The sequence below is a fragment of the Nycticebus coucang genome, chromosome X, assembly GCF_027406575.1.
Source record: "Nycticebus coucang isolate mNycCou1 chromosome X, mNycCou1.pri, whole genome shotgun sequence".
Classification (NCBI taxonomy): Eukaryota; Metazoa; Chordata; class Mammalia; order Primates; family Lorisidae; genus Nycticebus; species Nycticebus coucang.
Window position 1 is genome coordinate 42,489,933 of NC_069804.1, and position 19,198 is coordinate 42,509,130.

The 19,198-nt window shown below is 37.8% G+C and overlaps 1 protein-coding gene across 3 annotated transcripts in view; it reads left to right on the forward strand.

Moving 5' to 3' along the window:
• The window catches only part of USP9X (ubiquitin specific peptidase 9 X-linked), a 143,646-nt gene that overhangs the window by 50,120 nt on the left and 74,328 nt on the right, over positions 1-19,198 (forward strand). For 2 of the 3 annotated variants that reach the window (XM_053579952.1, XM_053579955.1), the window contains exons 11-14: positions 5,030-5,134; positions 10,618-10,824; positions 12,555-12,691; positions 14,422-14,570. In XM_053579952.1, the coding sequence (XP_053435927.1) occupies positions 5,030-5,134; positions 10,618-10,824; positions 12,555-12,691; positions 14,422-14,570 (598 nt within the window). The remainder of the gene's footprint in view (positions 1-5,029; positions 5,135-10,617; positions 10,825-12,554; positions 12,692-14,421; positions 14,571-19,198) is intronic. The other variant, XM_053579954.1, reaches the window with a different exon arrangement.

Consider the following 19,198-nt stretch of genomic DNA (forward strand, 5'->3'; position numbering starts at 1 on the left):
TACCCTTGATGGCCTTCTCTTGCCTGATTGCAATGGCTGAGACTTCCATTACTATGTTGAATAGCAGTGGAGACAGTGAGCATCCTTGCCTCATTCCTGATCTGAGGGGAAATGTTTTCAGTTTTACACCATTCAATATGATATTGGCTGTGGGTTTGCTGTAGGTGGCCTCTATCAGTTTAAGAAATGTCCCTTCTATGCCTATTTTCTTAAGTATTCTGATCCTGAAAGGATGCTGGATATTATCAGAGGCTTTTTCTGCATCAACTGAGAGAATCATATGGTCTTTGTTTTTTTATTTTAATTATATGATGTATTATATTTATAGATTTGGTATGTTGAACCAACCCTGTAACCCAGGAATAAAACCAACTTGATCATGGTGTATAATTTGTTTGATATGTTGCTGAATCCTGTTTACTAAGATCTTACTGAATATTTTTGCACTGATACTCATTAATGATACTGGTCTGTAATTTTCTTTCTTTTTTGGATCCTGGGTATCAGGGTGATATTTGCTTCATAGAAGGTCTTGGGAAGTATTCTTTCTTTTTCTATGCTTTGGAAAGTGTTGTATAATATAGGTACTAGTTCCTCTTGAAAGGTTTGATAGAATTTGAATGTGAAGCCATTTGGTCCCAGACTTTTCTTTCTGGGAGATTTCGTATTGTTGATGCTATTTCGGTGATTGATATAGGTCTATTTAAGATTTCTAAATCTTTCTGGTTGAGTTTAGGAAGGTGGTGTGCTTCCAGGTATTGGTCTATTTCCTTCAGATTTTCGTATTTCTGGGAATAGAGATTTTTATAGAAATCATTGAGGATTTTTTAAATTTCTGAAGTATCTGTTATTTTTCCTTTATCGTTTCTGATAGACAATATGAGAGATTTTACTTTTCTATTTCTGGTTAGGTTGGCCAAAGGTTTATCAATTTTGTTAATCTTTTCAAAAAACCAACGTTTTGTTTTGCTGATCTTCTGAATGATTCTTTTGTTTTGAATTTCATTTAATTCTGCCCTAATTTTGGGTATTTCTTTTCTTCTGCTGGGTTCAGGGTTGGAATGTTCTTCCTTTTCCAGTTGTTTGAGATGATCCATTAAGTTGTTGGCTTCCTCTCCTGTTTCCTTGATGAAAGCTTCCAATGCTATAAATTTCACTCCCAGGACTGCCTTTGCAGTATCCCACAGGTTTTGATAATTTGTGTCTTCATTATCATTTTGTTCCAAAAATTCAGTGATTTCCTTCTTAATTTCGTCTTTGACCGAGCTTTCATTCAGCTTAAGATCATTTAGTTTCCATGATTTTGTTTGAGTATGAGGATTCCTGTTGCTGTTGAGTTCAACTTTTATTCCATGGTAGTCCGAGAAGACACAAGGAATAATTTCTATGCTTTTAAATTTGCTGAGGTTAGACTTGTGTCCTAGGATATGATCTGTTTTAGAGGATGACCCGTGGGCTGATGAGAAGAATGTATATTCAGTTTTATTAGGGTGAAATGTTCTGTAGAGGTCTGTAACGTCCATTTGTTCTAGGGTCAGGTTTAAATCTAATATTCGTGTAGTTTCTTCTTGGAGGATCTATCCAAAACTATCAAAGGGGTATTAAAATCTCCAACTATTATAGTGTAGAAAGATAGGAAGTTGTTCATATACATTCTGGTAGGGTGCATAAATGTTAATTATCAAAATCTCTTCATGTTGGGTGTTTCCCTTGACAAATATGTATTGACCTTCCTTATCTTTCTTTATCTTTGTTGGTTTAAAGCCAATTGTATCTGCTACTAAAATTGCAACCTTTACTTTTTTCTGGTTTCTATTTGCCTGTATTATACAAGTCTATCCCGTCACCCTGAATCTGTTTTTATCCTTTAAGGTAAGGTGAGATTCTCATATACAGCAGATATCTAGTCTGAGTTTGTGTATCCAGTTAGCCAGCCTGTGCCCCTTTAGAGGACAATTTAAACCATTTACATTAATTGAGAGAATTGATAAGCCTGGTTGTGTTTTGGGTGTCATGATTTTCGGATGTCATGGACATCCGATTTGTGGATGTTTTTAATCCTTTCACCACTGTAGAAGTTGGGTTTTGTTCAAAAATTTCTGGGTGAGTTTACTTTGGAGGTAGAGCATTGTGCTGGTCCTTGTGGAGGATAGGTCTGAGAATATCCTGGAGAGCTGGTTTAGTTTCTTCAACGTGTCTATGTCATTAAAGTATTTGCTTTTTCCATCACAAATGAAACGCAGTTTAGCTATATATAGGATCCTGGGCTGGAAGTTGTTTTGTTTTAGGAGACTGAAGGTCGATGACCATCTTCTGTTTTGAGATGTTTCAGCTGAGAGATCTGCAGTCATTCTGATAGTTCTCACTTTGTGTAGGTGATGCTTTTCTTACATCTGACTGCTTGCAGAATTTTCTCCTTTGTTTTAACTTTGGCAAAGTTAATCACAATGTGTCTAGGAGATGCTTTATTTGGATTGAGTCTTGCTGGGGTTCTGAAACTGTCTGCTATCTGAAGTCTCTCTCTTGCAATGCTTGGGAAATTCTCCTCAAATCTCTTCGAGTAGAGCATCTGTACCTTTAGGGCCATCCTCCTTCTGGAATTCCTATAAGACGAATGTTTGATCTTTTGGAGTGATCCCACAACTCTCTCAGGGAATGATCAGTTTTTGCTCTCCATTTGTCTGCCTCTTTGAGTATTTGGGAACGTTCAAAAGCTTTGTCTTTAGTTTCAGAGATCCTTTCTTGTGCCTAGTCAACTCTATTACTGAGGGATTCTACTGTATTTTGGAGTTCTTCAACTAACTTTTTCGTGTCCTTGAGCTCTGCCATCTCTTTTCTCATTATATCCGTATCTTTGGTGACATGGGCTTTGAATTCATTACTCTTTGGAATTCAATTTCTATCTTTTCTTCCATTCTATTTATCTTATTTGCAATCTATATTCTGAATTTGACTTCTGACATTGCCGCCATTTGTCTATGCATGGCATCTTCAGTTGTATCTCCTTTGTCATTTCTTGGGAGGTGATCTACTCTGGTTATTCACGTTGCCAGAGTTCTTCTCTTGGGTCTGCACTATGTTTATTTTCCACCATTTGGTTATTAGAATTGGTAGGGTAAGATTGATTTTGGGTTCCCAGGTAGTAGAGATAGCCCCTTACCAAAGTGCTAGGCTTTGTAATTGTGGCTTATCGCCTCCAACCTTACACAGGCCCCTTTCAGTGTTTTGGCTGGAGTCTCTGAGGACCTACTTGGTGAGATAGTGCATACTAGCTCTGTTTTGATATCAGCTGACTTCTACCCTATCCTAAGAAGCCACAGTATTACGTTTAAATCTTAACTGTGAAGAGATACAAACAGCTGTGGTGCCCAGCCCCCACCCTTCAGTTCTTTTCCGCTGCAGGACTTCGAAGGTCAACCTCAGAATGTCCCTGAGTGCACAGCCCCAGACACAAGTTCCAATTAGATTGTCTCAGGCAGTGCAAACCCTGCTTAACAGAGGGTCTCCAACAGCACAATTGGAGCCAGGGATCCACACTCCCACCCATCAGACTCAATCCACACTGTTGTCTGCTTCTCTGCTCACCCGCCCAGTTGGAGCCAGGGACCATGTCTCCGCCCACCGGTCTCAGTCCACACCAGCTAGCCTCTGCTTACCAGACCAGTTGGAGTCAGGGACCACACCCCTGCCTGCCAGTCCCAGTCCACTGCCCAGCAAGCCACTGTTTGCAGGTTCTGTTAGAGTCAGGGCACCACACCCTGCCTGCGGGTCTCAAGTCCTCACCCCCCGTAAGCCTCTGCTCACCAGTGAGACAGGGCACCACACCTTAGCCCTCAGGTCTTGGTTCACACCCAGCAAGCCACTGCTCCAGGGTTCTGTTGGAATCAGGGGACCATGCTTAGCAAGCCTCTGCTTGTGGGTCCAGCAGGGGCAGGGGGACCAGCCCTGTCGAACTCAGTCAACATGGAGCAGCCACTCTCCCTTTGTGGGTGCCATCAGAGCTGGGGATACTGCACCATGTCCCGCCAGACACAGCCCAAACCGAGGGTCAACACCACCACCGGCCAGGCATAGTCGTAACCAGGGGACTGCTCCTCCTCCCACCGAGTGTCCCTTTCTTCCCACACCCTCTTTCTTCCCCATTAGTCACAGATTCCATCCTGATGGTTGGCAGTCTACACTGTGCCCAGATCTCTCAGGACAAGACCAAACACTCTGTGTTCTGCAGGGGGCAGAACTTCAGACTGCCATGCAAAGGGTGAAGGGTGGACTGGGAATTTGAAACAGAATTGAAATATCTGTTCAATTTTATACCTGGCAGGGTGGTGTCTAGGTTCATAAGTGGGACCTCCCTGGAGAAAGAGACCTGGGGTTTAGCGGCTCTCTCAGAGTTCTTTTGTTCCGTGCTCATTTGCAGATAGCCTGAGGCAGGCCTCCTGCTTGGGGGAGGGGTCTCCTGTCCCCCAGTCAATGGGCTTTGTACCTGAAATTAATTTTCTTGAATGCTCTTCCTTGCAGTTACAGCTTTCGGAACTTCTTTCTTGGCTCAGCTTCCCACCTTTGGCTTCATAGAGACCGATTCTGTGCAGTTTTTCTTCCTCTGCTCCAGGAGCCTGTGCTTAGGGTTGCTACCAGGTTGCCATCTTCCCAGAAAACTCCCTCCTTCAATTATCTTAATGACAGTTTTCTACTCACTGTGCTCAATGGATTGCTTGGGAAACATTTTTGAGTTCTAGGTTATAAAGCTGTGTGGTGTGTGTGTTTAGTCTTTAGAAATCAAGAAAATAGTTTTGTTGTTGCGTACTTATAGTTTGGGTTTTGAAATAATAACATTAGTGTGCCTTATTTTTTTTCCTATTATCAGTATTAAAATGTATTAATATTATCAGTATTAAAATGTTAAATTCAGTGAACTGTAATATAAAGGTTATGTTACCACAATTAATTGAAGGAGATGAGAAAATTACTTAAGAGTTGCTTATCTATCATTCAAATTTCTAATGTGCTATGACTTTTTGTTTTTCAATAGGCAGGGAAACATGAAGCCATTGTGAAGAATGTACATGATCTACTAGCAAAATTGGCGTGGGATTTTTCTCCCGAACAACTTGATCATCTCTTTGATTGTTTTAAGGTAATTGTTAACAAAATATTACCATTTTATTTAAAATAGAATTGATTCATTTAGATCTGTGAGTTGCTCTTAGTCAACAAATACTTAAATGTAATCTCATTAATACTTAATGTAAATCTCATTAGTTTGTTTAATGAGATTCCTTCTCTGGTGTGAAGGAATTGGCCTTTTCTTTTTCTTTCTTCTTTTCTTTCTTTTTTTGAGACAGAATCTCACTATGTCACCCTTGGTAGGGTGCCGTAATGTCACAGCTCACAGCAACCTTAAACTCTTGGGCTTGAGTGATTCTTTTGCCTCAGCCTCCCAAGTAGCTGGGACTACAGGCATCTGCCACATCGCTTGGCTGTATTTTTGTTGTTGTTGTTGCAGTTGTTTAATTGGCCCGGGCCAGGTTCGAACCTGCCACCCTCCGTGTATGTGTTTGGTGCCATATCCTGTGCTGTAACCACTGTGCTACAGGCACTGAGCCCTGTTTTCTTTTATAATAAGAACTTGATATTTGTTTTTATAGTAGCCCTTGTCAAGAAGAAATCTCATCTTTTTCAAAACTCAGATTATCACTTTGGATTTTTTTCCCCCAGCAGTTAGTATTTTGGGTGCCAGCCCCATGTACTGAGGGTGGCAGATTCAAACCTGGGCCTGGCCAAACTGCAGCAAAAAAATAGCTGGGCGTTGTGGCAGGCGCCTGTAGTCCCAGCTACTAGGGAGGCTGAGGCAAGAGAATTACCTAAGCCCAAGAGCTGGAGGTTGCTGTGAGCTATGATGCCCCGGCACTCTACCGAGGGTGACAAAATGCAACTCAGTCTCTTTAAAAAAAAAAAAAAAAGAATACAATTCATAAGGTAGGGCCTCTGCATTGGTGCCATTGTATACTTTTTAAGAACATATTTCATAGGTTGTTAGTGTTGAGTTTATTAAAGCTCAAATGGTTAAGTAAATTTGTGGATTAAGAACATAGATCATGGGCGGCACCTGTGGCGTAAGGCGTCAGCCCCACATGATGGAGGTGGTGGGTTCAAACCCAGCCCTGGCCAAAAACTGCAAAAAAAAAAAAAAAAGAACATAGATCATTAGATCACCAAGGTTTTTTGTAAAAATAACAATGATACTGCTTGTATGACTGTAAGTTACCGTAATCACTTTGGAAAGTAGTTTAATATTTCTGGTAAAGTATATATGATTCCTGTGACCAAGTTGAGTTCTGAGTATGTACTTTTCAGAAAATCAGGCTTATGTGTAGCTGAATACATATTTAGCAACACTTGTGGCAAAATTATTTGTAATTGCAAAAAACTGCCACATAGAATGGATAAATAGTGGAATGTTCATTTAATAGAACAGAGCAGTGAGAGTGGGCAATTCAGCCATGACTCTAATAGAAGGTTGAAGAAAGGAATAATTTATATACTTTGATTATATCAACATAAGTGTCAAAAATGGGCCCAGCTGGCTTCTGTCTGGGGTGCTGCTTATTACCATGTGATGTTTTTGACCTGGGTAATAATTACACACGTTTACATTATGTACCATAATAATGGGATATGTATGTACCTTTCTAGATGTGTATTTCACAATAGAAGGAAAAGAAACACCACTTACTGCCTTCCACCCTGGACATACTAAATCAGAATTGCTAGGTATAAAGCCTGAGAGTCTATATTTTAAGCATATTTCTCAGGTGAACTTCAAACACATTAAAGTTACACTTTATGGAAAAAAATGGTTTATGGAAAAATCACTGCCTAATGGAAAAATTCACTTTGGAGGGAATCAAGTATTGAGTAAATTTTATTGTGTCTTTTATGTTTTCTTTGTATTCATTTTATATATGTAAAAGTAAAACTTACATTACTAAAAATACATTAAAGGACATCAAAGGCAAGTGACAAAATAATAGCGTCAGATATCATGAGTACTTTAAAGTTAATTGTCATTTATTCTTGTAATGACTTTTGAAATGGTGCTACATGACCAATGAGGGCAATGAAGGGAAAAGAAAAGAAAGGAGTCAGTTGGGGGCAGCACCTGTGGCTCAAAGGAGTAGGGTGCCGGCCCCATATGCTGGATGTGGCAGGTTCAAACCCAGCCCCGGCCAAAAACTGAAAAGAAAAAAAAAAAAAGGAGTCATTTGTTAACATATCCCCTGGATCCTCCTCTTCTTAGGATGGAGTAAATATAATAATTCCTTCATGTTTTTCCTCTCTTGGCTTAACAAATGTTTACTGACCAATTATTTTAGCAGCAAGCACTTTTTTCTTTTTTTTTTTTTTGGAGGCAAGGTCTTACTCCGTGCCCAGGCTGTAGTGAGTACAATGATATAATCATAGCTTACTGCAGCCTCCTTACTTTTGGGTTCAAGCTGTTCTCCCACCTCAGCCTCCTGAGTAGCTAAGACTACAGGCTCATGCCACCACGACTGGCTAATTTTTTTTCTTTTGAAATTATTTTTGCAGAGACAGGGTATCACTGATGTTGCTCAGGCTGGTCTCAAAACTCTTGCGCTCAAGTACCATCCTTCCTTGATCTCCCAAAGTGATAGAATTGTGGGTGCGAGCCCCCCAACCTGGCCCAATAAGCACTATTTTTTTGAGGTCTTGGTAAATCTGGCAGTGGTTGTGGCCTGTGTCTTGAAAGTGTCTACTAAGGATTTTAAAAGGAAGCATGAAGTCTCTTTATAGATTACATACAAATAAATGAACTCAACCTTCTTGGTTAGACTTTGCTTTATGTACTTGGTCCAGAGTCTGGTTTTTTAAATATTTGAGTTCTAAGTCTTTGTTTTTCAAAGTGGCTATATCAATTTACAGTCTCATATAAGAGTTGCATATCCTTGCCAGCCCTTGTTTTTGTCAGAGTTATTAATTTTTGACAATCTGTGTAGTGTGTGAAATGTTATCTCATTGTGGTATTAGTTTTTTGCTTCTGGGAGAACATGGTCTCGGTTTTTTTGTGTATGTGTTTTTTTAGACAAGAGTGTCATGTCGCCCTGGGTAGAGTGCTGTGGTGTCACAGCTCACAGCAACCTCAAACTCTTGGGCTTAAGTGATTCTCTTGTCTCAGCCATCCAAGTAGCTGGGACTACAGGTGCCTGCCACTGCGTCCAGCTATTTTTTTGTTATTGCAATGTGTTTTAGCCAGCCTGGGCCAGGTTTGAACCTGCCAGCTTTGGTGTATTTGGCTGGCACTGTAACCACTGTGTTAACGGACACCTAGCCCATGGTCTCGTTTCCTTGCTCAGGCTGGAGGACAGTGGCTCAGTCACAGTTAATTGAGCCTCAGACTCCTGGCCTCAAGTGATCCTCCCACCTCAGCCTCCCAAAGTGCTCGAATTATGGATGTGAGACACTTCACCCAGCCTACTTTTTAATATTCTTTTTTTTTTTTTTTTTTTTTGGCTGGGGCTGGGTTTGAACCCGCCACATCCGGCAAATGGGGCCAGTGCCTTACTCCTTTGAGCCACAGGCACTACCCCAGTTTTTAATATTCTTGATTGATAATGAGATTGAACATGTTTTTGTATGTCTGTGAATTATTCTCCTTTGTGTTTTCATGAATGCCTGTTCAAATATTTTGCCTATATTTTCCCCATAGCATTTTTTTCTTCTTAATTTATAGAAGTTCTCAACATATTTGAAATGTGCTAATTTTTGTCAGTTCAGGAGTTGGATATAATTTCTCCCAGTTTGTGCTTGTCGTTTTCACTCTCCTTATGTTTGTTTTGAATGAACGTATGTTCTTAAATTCTCCTTTTCATATATAATTAATTTATCCTTAATCTCTAAAAGATAAGTACTTTAGAAAGTTCACAATAGCATTAGCTACCTAAAAAGTTAACTCCTTAATATCGTATAGTGTTAACACTTCCAGTTGTCTCAGATCATACTTCCACTTTACATGTGTGTTCATATCAGGATCCTGGTATGGGGTCTATACATTATAATTGGTTGTTGTATATGTCTTTTAAATCTCTTTGAAACTAGTTTCTCTGTTTATCCTTTTTCTTTCCTTGCAATTTATGTGTTGAAGAAACTGTTGTCTTGGTGTGTATCAATAGTTGGATATAAAAGCTTGATTTTTTCCCCCCATTATATTCCTTTTGCTACTTTGAACGGGTTGGGATTAATTAGAAACATGCATTCAAGACTTCAATGACAGCCCGTATTTATCATTGTAAATGTCTGTGTGATAATTCCATTGAAAGGATCTTCTCTAATTAACATAATCGTTCTTCTACTGTTTGACATAAGGTTTATTTCAGCATAGTTTTCAGTAAACATTGATTAACAACTGTGTTAGTCCGTTTTCTGCTGCTATAACAGAATACCACAGATTGGGTAATTTATAAAGACCAGAAGTTTATTTGACTCGTGGTTTTGGAGGCTGGGAAGTCCCCGAGCATGGCACCGGCATCTGGCAAGGGTCATCCCATGGTGAAAGGTATCACATGGTGGGGAAGCGCTCATGTGAGACACAAGTGGGGCCAAATTTTTCCTTTTATCAGGAGCCCACTCCAACAATGCCATTATTCTGTTCATGAGGACAAGCCCTCGTGACCTAATTGACTCTTAATATGGTCACACAACAGTTAAATTTCAACACGAGTTTTGGAGGGGGCATTTAAACCATACCAGAAACTTTATACATAAAGCTTTTCCCATCCTGTTTAACAACATCCCTATCCTCTATCCACTAAATGCCACCAGTAATACGCCCTAAGTTGTGATAACTATGTTGTACTAAAATACCACTTTAGAGGTTTGGTTGTTTTTCTCTAAATTTATAGTTTTAAGTGAGTATCTTTTTCTAAATCAGTGGTTCTCAACCTTCCTAATGCTGCAACCCTTTAATACAGTTCCTGTGTGTCACGACCCACAGGTTCAGAACCGCTGTTCTAAATCAAAGCAATATTATGTATTATTTAAGTTAGAGATTGTTTATATTTTTCTTGTATTAAACTACATTTTCTTAATGTAGTTTTTGTCACAGACTCTGTTTGAAATGCATAATACACCTTGCTATATAATCAGCTTAACTCACAAATAAGACTGAATCTCAGGTATATCAATGAGGGATGTTTCTGCCCCCTCTGAAATACTTGACAATGTCCAGAGACATTTTTGGTTTTCATAGCTAGGGGAAGGTGTTGCTACTGGCTTCTAGATAGAGTCCAGGGATGCTATTAAATATTCTGTAATACATAGGACAGCGCCCACAATGAAGAAGTTTCCAGCCTAAAATGTCTGTGATAACTGAGGTTGAGAAACCCTGGTGGTCTAAGGTATGTAAACTGTAAATGGAGCTTTTCTTTTTTTCTTTGAGTTTAAGTCTACCTTATAAGTACTGTTATCTTTCAAATGTAACTTGAACAATTCTGTGCTTGCCTACATTGTTTTTCTGACGAATTGAAGATAAATCTTGTGACACTCAAGAAGTGATGACCAAATATGTGTTGTCTTCATGTCCTTTAACTTTTTGTTTTCTAGGCCAGTTGGACAAATGCAAGTAAAAAGCAACGAGAAAAACTACTTGAGCTGATACGTCGTCTTGCAGAAGATGATAAGGATGGTGTGATGGCACACAAAGTGTTGAACCTTCTGTGGAATCTGGCCCACAGTGATGATGTGCCTGTAGATATCATGGACCTGGCTCTCAGTGCCCATATAAAAATTCTAGATTATAGTTGTTCCCAGGTAAGAGTGTGTTACTTTGCTCAATTTTTGTAACCGGTCTCCTTCACAGTTAGAACGGCTCAGTTACAGGATAGTTGCAGTTTATTTTTTGAATGATTTTTTAAGAATTGACTTTGTTCATGTAAGTCTTATTTCCTGTATTTCGGTCTCTATATCAAGGTTTTGTGAATTGTCTGAAAAGCATTTTAGACGCCTTAGAGAAAGACAGTAAACAGGTTATATAGTTGTATTGTTTTTAATGTATGGCTCTGAAATACCAGTTGCAAATAGACCATAAAATATTAAAGCTAATTGAGGGACTTTAGAGGTAAGAGAAATGAAGTTTTTTTACTCACAAAGAAGTTAATAAAAATAGAATTTCCTAATTCCTAAAGTATGTAGGGCCTTCACAGTGAGCAAATGGCACAACTTTCCTGCATTTTAACTTGTGACATGCACATTTTCTAAAATGGTAAAATGACCATCACTGTGTAATTTCTCACTTGTTAAATAAAACTAATTGCTACACTGAGGAACTCTTATTAAGGGAAGGGCTAAGAAAAGAAGCTCAAGTAGGTGTATGTAATGTAGATACTACTCAGTTTGACTGTGCTGGCTTATAACAGTTCAATAAGTATTTAGCTTATTAAATAGTACTAACGGCCTTGGATTCAAATTATTTCATTAAACCTAGAGGCCTTATGAGAAATGTTGAATCAAAGCAGTATATTTGCTATCAAGGATTTAACTAATAATTTCTCTTTTAATTAGCTATTAGTATCAGTGCCTGGCATACACACACACACACACACACACACGTATACATATATATATATTTTTTTCTTTTTTGCAGTTTTGGCCAGGGCTGGGTTTGAACCCACCACCTCCGGTGTATGGGGCCAGTGCCCTACTCCTTTGAGCCACAAGAGCTGCCCCCCCCTTTTTTTTTTTTTAAACAGAGTCTCACTATGTAGCCCTTGCTAGAGTGCCATGGCGTCACAGCTCACAGCAACCCCAAACTCTTGGGCTTAAGCAGTTCTCTTGCCTCAGCCTCCCAAGTAGCTGGGACTACAGGCACCCGCCACAACGTCCAGCTATTTTTTGGTTGGTGTGGCCATTGTTGTCTGGCAGGCCATGGTTGGATTTGAACCTGCCAGCTCTGGTGTACGTGGCTGGCGCCTGAGCCGCTGAGCTACAGGTGCCAAGCTGATAACAGTGTTAATTTTTAACTGCTTATGCCTGTATCTGTTCCTTTTCTCACCTTGTATGTATGTGGATATGTCTTTATTTTGATTTTGTTGACTGTGTTTAAAGTTAGTTGCCAAACCATTATTTTCTTGGTATAATATAAATTTTCAATGTAACAATTGAAGTGCTACATATTATAGCTTTTACGATACTGTGGAATCTCTTAAAAACATTGGATAAAACTCAATCTTTACCTTCTGACAGACTTTTAAAATCAAACTTTGAGTGTGCCTAATATGTAGGACCTATGCTTTTGTATAGATATAGTTAAGTCTGTGTAATACTGAGTTTTTGCTATAGTACTTGGCTTTTGGAGTTTTGGTAGTAAATATGAAATTAAAATGTATTTAAAGCTTTTTTTAAAAAGTTAAAACTCTTTACTACAATTATAGCATAATGTTTGTGATGCTAATCTTAAGAGAAATCTTTTATAATTTTCGAAGTAATTTGAAGGTAGAAGTCTCCTAAGTATGTATATAAAACGTTGAAATTGTATGTTTAAGGACCGTGACACACAAAAGATCCAGTGGATAGATCGCTTTATAGAAGAACTTCGCACAAATGACAAATGGGTTATTCCTGCACTGAAACAGATTAGAGAAATTTGTAGTTTGTTTGGTGAAGCACCTCAAAATTTGAGGTAAGACATAAATTTCAACATTTTAAAATATATTTTATTGAAAAGAAATAGCATGTCAATATTTGTAAAAACAGATCATGAAAGTTGGGTTTAAATACAGCTGAGCTAGGAAGGGTTTATTTAGAAGAAAAGAATCTATATCTACCTCCTTTGTTTTACTGATAAGGAAGTAAGTCACGTATGTATCGAGAGAAGACAGCTAGGAAGAGTTTATTTGGAAGAGAAGAATCTATTATATCTCCCTCCTTTGTTTTGTTGATAAGGAAGCAAATCACAAGTAATATGTATCAGAAACAAGATAGTAATATTGTCTTTGAGTTCTTCGTTCAGAATTATTACATAATTATATTTTCAGCAAGTATGTAAGGAAATTAATCTCATTCTTTATTTCATTTAATTTTTTCTGCTTTACTAACTTTGAAACATACTACGGAATAGTTTTCAAAATGTTAACTATTTTAATGATTAATTTTAAAGTTAATTTTAAAGATATTGCAAGGGTGTTTAAATGATGAAAGATGACAAGATAGTTTTAAAATATTTTTAAAATGTTTTTTTTAACTAAATTTCTTTTTAATAGTTATCTTTATTCCTTCCTTGTTTTTAATAGTTATCTTTAAATATACTATCTTAGATGCCAAATTCTGGTTACTGAAATAATTTGTATTTTCTGGTAATAGAGTTTCAACTGATAACATGAAAAGGAAAAGTAATGTGGAGAGAAAGAGAGCAAGGTATAGTAGAAAGAATGTTACTCACAGTGGAGTCAGGATTTGTAGGTATAAACCTTGTGTCAAACCAGTTGTTTAATCTTGTAAAGATTCTGTTAAAAAGAATTGTTTTCCTTATGTGTAAGATTCAGTGATTGCCAAGAAACTTTACTGCTCTAGATTGCTGTGATTATGCCTAAGATAGAAGTAGAAAAGATCATATGTATGTTTTGATTTTAGCAGTTGAACTTTGTCTCATCCCCCCCCCCCCGAAGGGAAAAAAATAATATGAAATTGGAAAAACTATAAACATTGGGGAAAATTCAGACATATGTCTTATTAACAGTAATATTTTATTTCAGGGGCTTATTTTGAGTATGTTTGTCCCACTGTATGTATGCCTTTTGACCTTTCTCAAGTAGTTCACATGCTGTCCCAAGGAACAATGGCCCCATCTCCATTAAAATAGTGACTATGAAAATTGATTGGCTTTAATGACTATCGCAAAACAGATTGGAAAGGAACTAGATGTCTTTTTGTTGACACCTATGGGCAAACTTGGCTTGCCAAGTTTATAAGGCCATAAACCAAATATCCTAGAATAGTCTCTGAATTGCTAATAAATAAAATCTAACTAAAGGCATTTTCTTTGGTTAAATTTCTCACTACAATTATAGCATAAATTTTATGATAGTTTTGCAAAGAATATTTCTGTTTTATAGTTCTTGAAATAATTATGTAACCTAATGAGTCTTTTGGAATATTAGAGTGTAGGAGTAGAAATTAGTCATTGAAGTAGACTCCTATCTGATGAAGTTGGAGAATACTGATGCATGCTTTTCATGTAAAATAAGAATAATGGAGCAAATTGGATTATTTTTTGAGGAATTACTTTCTTTTAAGTTTGTTAATATTGTAATTAAATGGACAAATTTTCAGTTTTTAAATTAGTGGCTAGGAATTTAGATAGTGTAAACTCTTGATTACAACAGAGTTTAATTGCCTAATTATATTGTTAAGTTCTTCTCGTTTCAGTCAAACTCAGCGCAGTCCTCATGTATTTTATCGCCATGACTTAATCAATCAACTTCAGCACAATCATGCCCTAGTTACTTTGGTAGCAGAAAACCTTGCAACTTACATGGAAGGCATGAGACTGTATGCTAGAGGTATGTATTATAAGCTAAAATGGACTGTGGAAAATAATAATGACTTTTTTTTTTCTTAAAGATACAGGGTAATTGGTTGTTTTACAAATTGTGTTCCTTTTATGGGCTAATGATGCACTTTTACTCCCAAATCTTTTACAACCTAAACTCCAGGCCAACATTTCAAGGTTTTTTTTTTTTTTTTTTTTGTATTTCTTTTTTATTAAATCATAGCTGTATAAATTAATGCAATCATGAGGTACAATATGCTGCTTTTATATACAATTTGAAATATTTTCATCAAACTGGTTAACATAGCCTTCATGGCACATTTCAAGGTTCTTAAGTTCTTGCCTTCTCCACTCTTCTTGTTAAAAATATTTTTCTTCCCTGCCTTCCTGTGCTACAGCAGGTGTTACACATACCTTATTAGGTATGTACTTGACTTATTTTCAACCTTTATTTCCTTAACCACCCCCTTTAGCTTTTCGGGAAAACTCATTTTGTGTAAATCTGTTCTCGAATATATTATAGTTCTCTTATAGAGTTCTCTTATAATTCAAAGTGCATATTTTATAATGCTTCAGACATTATGAATTAAAAATTCACAAGAGTAGAGACAGGAGGCTACAATCTACATGTTTCTATTGAAACTGTTTGAACATGTTAGGATCAAGTTTCCTGGGATTTCAACAGACTGATTTTAAGTGCCTGTTGTATTCAAAACTCTTTTGCCCTCTGACTATTATTTCAGAGTCTGTGTACTAGAGTGTATATGGGTTTTTAGTACATAATTCGTCTCTGCTTTATGCCAAATTCATAGCCATTCCTCCAAAGAAAACACAGATGCCTTTGTAGGCTCAAATTTGTTCTCAGAATCATAAATAAGAAAATTTTATATTACCCTTGAACATATGGTTACTCAGCATACCACTCATTTAACATGTTGTAGTAGGATCTGCAGTGGCTAATAGTGTATGTTAAAAATGAGGGTACTTGGGTGGCACCTGTGGCTCAAAGGGGTAGGGCGCTGGTCCCATATGCTGGAGGTGGCAGGTTCAAACCCAGCCCCAGGTAAAAACCACCCCCCCAAAAAAAAGAGGATGCTTATAGATTATGAGGTTTTTGCTTAACACTTGTATATATCCCCAAATAAAATTCAAATAAAAATTGAGTAACTTTTCAGGTACACCCTTACTGACTTGGGACCAGTGGAATCCTTCTAGGCAATAGTCTATATATAGTGCAGTGGTTCTCAACCTTCCTAATGCCATGACCCTTTAATACAGTTCTTCATGTTGTGGTGACCCCCCCAACCATAAAATTATTTTTGTTGCTATTTCATAACTGAAGTTTTGCTACTGTTAAGAATCGTACTGTAAATATCTGATATGCAGGATGGTCTTAGGTGACCCCTATGAAAGGGTTGTTTGACCCTCAAAGGGGTTGCAACCTACAGGTTGAGCACCTCTGCTATAGAGCTACACAACCAGTCTAAGCATCAGACAGTGATGTTAAATCATTGCAGTCCCAAGTTCCTTCTATTGCAGTTTGGCCGGGGCCGGGTTTGAACCCGCCACCCTCGGTATATGGGGCCGGCGCCTTACTGACTGAGCCACAGGCGCTGCCCCCCAAGTTCCTTCTATAAAGCATGATAGACATAAGGCAACATAGGCATGCAACCATGTGATTTACTTTCTTTACCAAAGACAACCAAAATCAATGAGAGATAAGGTTTGTATGTAGTATACCCAAACAACCATGGGACTTATATTCTTTACGAAAGGCCACCAAAACTGAGAGAAATAAGAGGTTTATATGTAGTATTCCTAAGCATTTGGGTTCACTTTAACATAAATTAGACTTTTTGTTCTGATGTCATCTCTTCCTTTGTGGTACAAAGTTGTCATAGTTGCCAGTACAGGCCTTCCTCCAAAATAGAGCCATATACAGATCATGTATGCTTCGCTGGCTTCACTGCTAATTTTTATTTACCTCATTTGTGTGTGGTGGTTAATTACAGAGGCTGGGAACTGTGTCAGAGTGCTTAGGAGATGGTACCTGTGCTGTTCAATCTCACTAGAGCTTTCTACTCCATATTAGCCAAATTCTACATGAGTTATTGCCTCATCTCAATTTCCTGTCAGGAGAACATTTATATTCTTCATTTTGTCTCCTTAAATTGTATATCTATAAGCTAAGAGATTAGCTGTTCTGACCTTGAGCAAGTTATTTTAGAGCAGCGGTTCTCAACCTGTGGGTCATGACGCACAGGAACTGTATTAAAGGCTCTCGGCATTAGGAAGGTTGAGAACCACTGTTCTAGAGCAAGGCCTGGCACATTGTAAGCACTTGATCTTTTGCTATTAATGTTTTCCTCATTAACATGCCTTCTGTTTGTTCTAACCTTGATACCTTTTCCTCTTCTAATTTTAATTACAATACTGTTTTGATACTGATTAGTTTGTAGATACTAAAATATGGTGGAATTGTTAAAGTTAGTAAAATTCTGTTTTAAAAAACTTCATAACGTTAAATCACTTCTATGACAATGTTATCTGCTAACATTTCTAAATTTGCAATTCTAAAGGAAAGTATTGTTTTTGCCTCTCTATAATAAAAATATTACATGAATCCCATTAAGTATGAGACGTATTATCATCAGAATAACATTAGGTTTCCACAGTCCACTGATTAATTTCTGATAACCATTTTACCAGCTTTATATGTCCTGTCCATATTTCATCTTCAATAGAATCTTTAGCTTTGAGAGAAAAAAAGCATATCCTCAGTAGCATAGTTAGCTAATTCTACCTCCTACAAATGTTTTTTAGATCAAGGTGTGAACTTAATTAAAATTCTCTGTAGTGTTTATGTTGTATCTTCATCCATTAGTGCTTACCAAATCACTCTTTTTTTTTTTTAATTGTTAAATCATAGCTGTGTACATTAGTGCAATCGCCTGTACCCATTCTGTTGTTTGTTTTTTTTTTTTTTTTTTTTTTTAGAGGCAGACTCTCACTGTGTTGCCCTCGGTAGAGTGCTGTGGTGTCACAACTCACAGCAACCTCCAGCTCTTGGGCTTAGGCGATTCTCTTGCCTCAGCCTCCCGAATAGCTGAGACTACAGGCACCCACCACAACGCCTGGCTATTTTTTGTTGCAGTTTGTCTGGGGCCGGGTTCAAACCCGCCACCCTTGGTATATGGGTCTGGCATCCTACTGACTGAGCCACAGGTGCCGCCCCCAAATCATTCTTAAAAGTTTTTCATACACATAGAACAAAGTATAAATCATCTTTCAATTTTTACTCATGTTTTAGCTAATTGATAGGGAATAGTCATTGTCCTAACTTGTAACACTGAAAATTTATCATTTTTTTCCTTGTTTCTGGATAGAGTTTGTCTTCATTGTAGGTTACATTTTTGCATTATTTTTATTAAGAATTGCTGAGTGGTCACTACAAAAATTTTGAGACATTGTGTTATGGTCCATTATTTCACTTCCAAGAAACATAGTCGACAGCATGTTTTCTGATTAACTCATGAAGGTTTCAGTTTGCTCAGTTTATCAAGGGCTAAAGAGGGCTTCATTTGTTTCTGTCTAAGCAGATTTTATGTTTCTTGATTTTTGTGCATCTCAAAAGTTACGTAACAACCCACATACTTTCCATTATTTCCCTCCAGTCTCTTTCATATGGTACTGATAGTTTTTAGGAATATTTTCCAGAAACAATTTCTTCATGAATTTTATCACCAACAGTGCTGTGTTAGAATGCAGATCCTGGACTAGACTTTCTCAGTAGCTATCATTTATACACATTAGCTGTGAAATACTTTTAAGTCTGTGTGGGTTCTTTGTGATTTAAAAAAAAAAAATAAGCTACTATTATCCATTTCATAAATATTTTATGCCTCCCTGGAGAAATAGCTATTTATAGGCCTGAAGCAGGGAAAGTAGAAGATGGTCTTTGAATATCTTATCCCAGGAAGTAAGAAGGTGCTCAAAGAAGTACACTGACAAATCAGAAGGATTCAGGAGTTGTCTGTCACTGGCCGCAACCGAGTCAAATAATGAAAATAATTGACCGTATTAGATAAAATGTGAATATACTGATAGGAAAATGCCAACTAACAAACAAAATGCGAAGCATATGATGAAAATAAACTAAGGGATGCCCCTAGCTCAGTGGGTAGGGTGTCAGCCGCATACACCAAGGCTATTCGAACCTGGCCCAGGCCTACCAAAAACAATGACAACTGCAACAACCACCACAAGATATCCGGGTGTTGTGGCGGGCGCCTGTGGTCCTAGTCACTTGGGAGGCTGAGGCAAGAGAATCGCTTAAGTCTTAAGAGTTTGAGGTTGCTAGGAGCTTGTGATGCCATGCACTCTACTGAGTGGGATATAGTGAAACTCTGTCTAAAAAAAAAAAAGAGTTCAGCCCTGTTACTAAACAAATAACCAAGCAAATGGCACTAACTGGGAGTGGGGAAAGGAATTACTATCTAAGTTGCTGCAGTGTATCCAAAATGTCCAGATTTTGACAGAAAATGGGGCATACAAACACAGCCAGATGTGACCTAAGCACCTGATAAATTGCCTCTGAAGGGGCCCAGATGGTAAGTCTTGAACACAAAGACCTGAATT